At 35.7% G+C, this 1,511-nt stretch overlaps 1 protein-coding gene across 1 annotated transcript in view; it reads right to left on the bottom strand.

The window, feature by feature from the left end:
* LOC125844513 (uncharacterized) overlaps positions 1-1,511 on the bottom strand; it is a 6,751-nt gene extending 5,240 nt beyond the window's left edge. Inside the window, exons 1-2 of the mRNA XM_049523829.1 lie at positions 296-1,511; positions 5-171 (exon numbers count right to left, since the gene is read on the bottom strand). Of these exons, the coding sequence (XP_049379786.1) occupies positions 5-171; positions 296-776 (648 nt within the window). The 5' untranslated portion in view covers positions 777-1,511. The remainder of the gene's footprint in view (positions 1-4; positions 172-295) is intronic.

A 1,511-nucleotide genomic window follows, 5' to 3' on the forward strand; every position in this document is an offset into this window, starting at 1 on the left:
GTACTTCATCATAGACTCTCGAAGCTGCCTTAATAATGCTTGCATGCCTATCGGAAACGATACACATCTCTAATCTTTGACCGAATGCGTCTCTGAATTGCTCAAAAAACCACCTCCAAGATGCATCATTCTCTGAATCAACAATGGCATAAGCAAGTGGCAGTATACTCCCTGCACCATGTACAATTTGTTTAATACAATTTTAATACATTTTTACTGCAATTATAATTCATTTTTAATTCATAGTTCAGAAATTCAATATAGAAAATACTAGTATCATATTCGAAAGTCTCACCTGCTGCATCTAAGGTATTAGCGGCTAGTAGTGTCCCTTTGTATGCTCCTTTTAAGAAAGTTCCATCAACAACTACAATTGGTCTACAATATTCCCATCCTTTTATCGAGGTGAACAAAGCTACAAACGCATATAGAAAACGGTCATCCTCTGATTTGTGCAATCTTATATGGGAACCAGGGTAAGTTGCCTCTAGTATGTGAAAGTAGCTTGGCAACTTTGCATATGATTGAATTGGATCACCCCGGACTAATTCAAGAGCTGCTTCTTTAGCTCTCCATGCTTGCATATATGTGAGTCGCATACCATATTCAACTAACATGTCACGTTGTATATCTTTTGGTGTGTAAATAACATCTGGTTCAGCACATTTACTGACAATAATACTCCCAGCAACACTCTTAGTTGCTTGCCTTTCCGATAATGAATTATGTAGCAACAAACATGTGTGTTCACTTTCAAATTCTCTAATCTTGAACATTTGAGATTTGTTCAAGCTTGAAGCTCGTAAACTCCAACTACAGTTTTCACCTAAGCACTGTATCGAATAGCTGTTGAAAAAAAATTAATATACAATCAATAATTTAAAGTTTGAGATTTCAAATTACCTGATTGAGCTTGATCTTGTTGTCTTGAATTGAAAATGCTTAAGAATGGAATGTCTTTTTAGTGCACTGGTGAGGACATATTTATTCTTATACACTTGATCTTTCTCAAATAAAGAGTGATTGGGATTAACAATGATGCCTGGTGCTAATTCTTCTAGCTCATCAACTTCCTCACATGATCCAAAGCCAATTAACCCTATTGCCTCACCAATACCATTAAATGTATTAGAGAAGTATGAATTGTGTATAACCCTCATATCTTCTGAAGTGTCTGAACATAATAGTGGAATGAGTGTAGAATTAGTCTCCAAGTTGACTGGTTCAGTTGTTGTGACACACAAAGAGTATTTTGCCATATCTCGATGTTCCTTTTTGGTTTCAACATATACTTTTACCCCCATATCATTATGAATTTGAATTGGAGGAGACCTTTCATCAATTTTATATCTGATTTCAACTTTACTTGTTGATGTGTCTATTGACAATTGAGTAGCAATTATAGAAACGAGGGTGGCAAAGTTTGATTCCGTATTTATCAACACACCATCTGCCACGTAATTAGTATATTTGTTGCTAGGATCCCATCGTCCATTGAAGTAAAGCAGCAC

Source organism: Solanum stenotomum, chromosome 11 (assembly GCF_019186545.1).
Source record: "Solanum stenotomum isolate F172 chromosome 11, ASM1918654v1, whole genome shotgun sequence".
In the NCBI taxonomy this organism is placed as follows: Eukaryota; Viridiplantae; Streptophyta; class Magnoliopsida; order Solanales; family Solanaceae; genus Solanum; species Solanum stenotomum.